Raw genomic sequence first — 1,210 nt, forward strand, 5'->3', positions numbered from 1 at the left:
CTTAATCTGTGAGAGGCAGATTTGGTTGAAAGTCTTCAATTGAGTTGAAGCAACTCTTAGTTGGTGTGACGTGGTCCCTTACAAGTAGTGGGAGCACAATCAAAATCTGATAAATATGGAATAAGAAGCCAAATTTTGGCTTGGATTGTGGCATCTCATAATTCCTCACAAATGCCATTTATTCCTGTGAAAGTTAGCTCAAGATATCCTGCCCTTTAGTCAAAGATTGGATAGACATTCTCAAGTCTAAGATAGGAGTTGTAAAAGATGCATGTGTGGAGAAGAATCTACCACTCATATGCTTATTCAGTGCACCTTTGCAAGGAGTGTTTGGAATGCTATATCACAAGATATTGCTCAAGAAATATCCAGTGTTCAAGACATACAACATTGGATAAAAACTTGGAGTAATACATATTCAAGCATAAACTTCAAGAAGCAAGAAACCATCAACCTCATTGTGATTGCTTTGTGGTTTATATGGAAGGCAATATGTGAATTGGTGTTTGACAACAAAAGAAGCTCTACTAATAGCTTAAACACAGAATTAGAGATTTCTGCCAGGTAAATAAAATTCAAACTAACAATCATCTAAACCAGTTGAAGGTGATATGCACTAATGTTAACAGAACTGAAGGAAGCGGAACTAACATAAACAGATGGAACCCTCCTCAAAGAGGATGGCTAAAAATCAATATTGATGCTTCTGTTCCACCTGGTAGTAATATTGCTGGAATTGCTCTAATTATTAGATATTTTGCAGGTCAATTGGTGGAAGCCTGGACAATGATAGAAAGAGTGAGGGATGTGACCCAAGCAGAAGTTGTTGCAGCATTAAAAGCTCTCCGATGGATATATCAACTTCAACTGCAGAATGTTACCTAATCCTGCAAGAAGAATTGCGTGATTCGCATCAAGATAAGTTACCTAATCCTTTGAAAATTATTAGGAGGAATAATGATGAGCTTTTACAAGATGGGAAGAGGACAAGGTGAGAACATCTCTCTCAATTTTACTTTGTTTCAATACACCTTTTAATATTTATGTTTCAAGTGTTATAGTATTATATTGTTGTAGATAATCATGTTGGTTACCCTCCAGTTGAGATTAAGGAAGATGCAGATTATGTTAGTGACAAGTCTGGTGGTTGTTCTGGTATTTCAACTAGTAATGGATTTTTTAAATTTCGGTTTGTTTGTATCACCCGTTT

At 36.1% G+C, this 1,210-nt stretch overlaps 1 protein-coding gene across 1 annotated transcript; it reads left to right on the plus strand.

The window, feature by feature from the left end:
- Positions 1-271: 271 nt before the first annotated feature.
- Positions 272-885, plus strand: LOC113272653. Its single transcript, XM_026522461.1, has 2 exons — positions 272-564; positions 630-885. Exons 1-2 carry the CDS (start codon positions 272-274, stop codon positions 883-885), a joined length of 549 nt encoding a protein of 182 aa, XP_026378246.1.
- The last annotated feature ends 325 nt before the right edge of the window (positions 886-1,210 follow it).

Source organism: Papaver somniferum, chromosome 4 (genome assembly GCF_003573695.1).
Source record: "Papaver somniferum cultivar HN1 chromosome 4, ASM357369v1, whole genome shotgun sequence".
Lineage (NCBI taxonomy): Eukaryota > Viridiplantae > Streptophyta > Magnoliopsida > Ranunculales > Papaveraceae > Papaver > Papaver somniferum.

Excerpts from the sequence above, each read along its gene's own strand:
- LOC113272653 (XM_026522461.1), top strand. The coding sequence starts at position 272 with ATGTGTGGAGAAGAATCTACCACTCATATGCTTATTCAGTGCACCTTT. Across the intron at positions 565-629 it reads GAATTAGAGATTTCTGCCAG|AACTGAAGGAAGCGGAACTA; the intron begins GTAAATAAAATT and ends TAATGTTAACAG.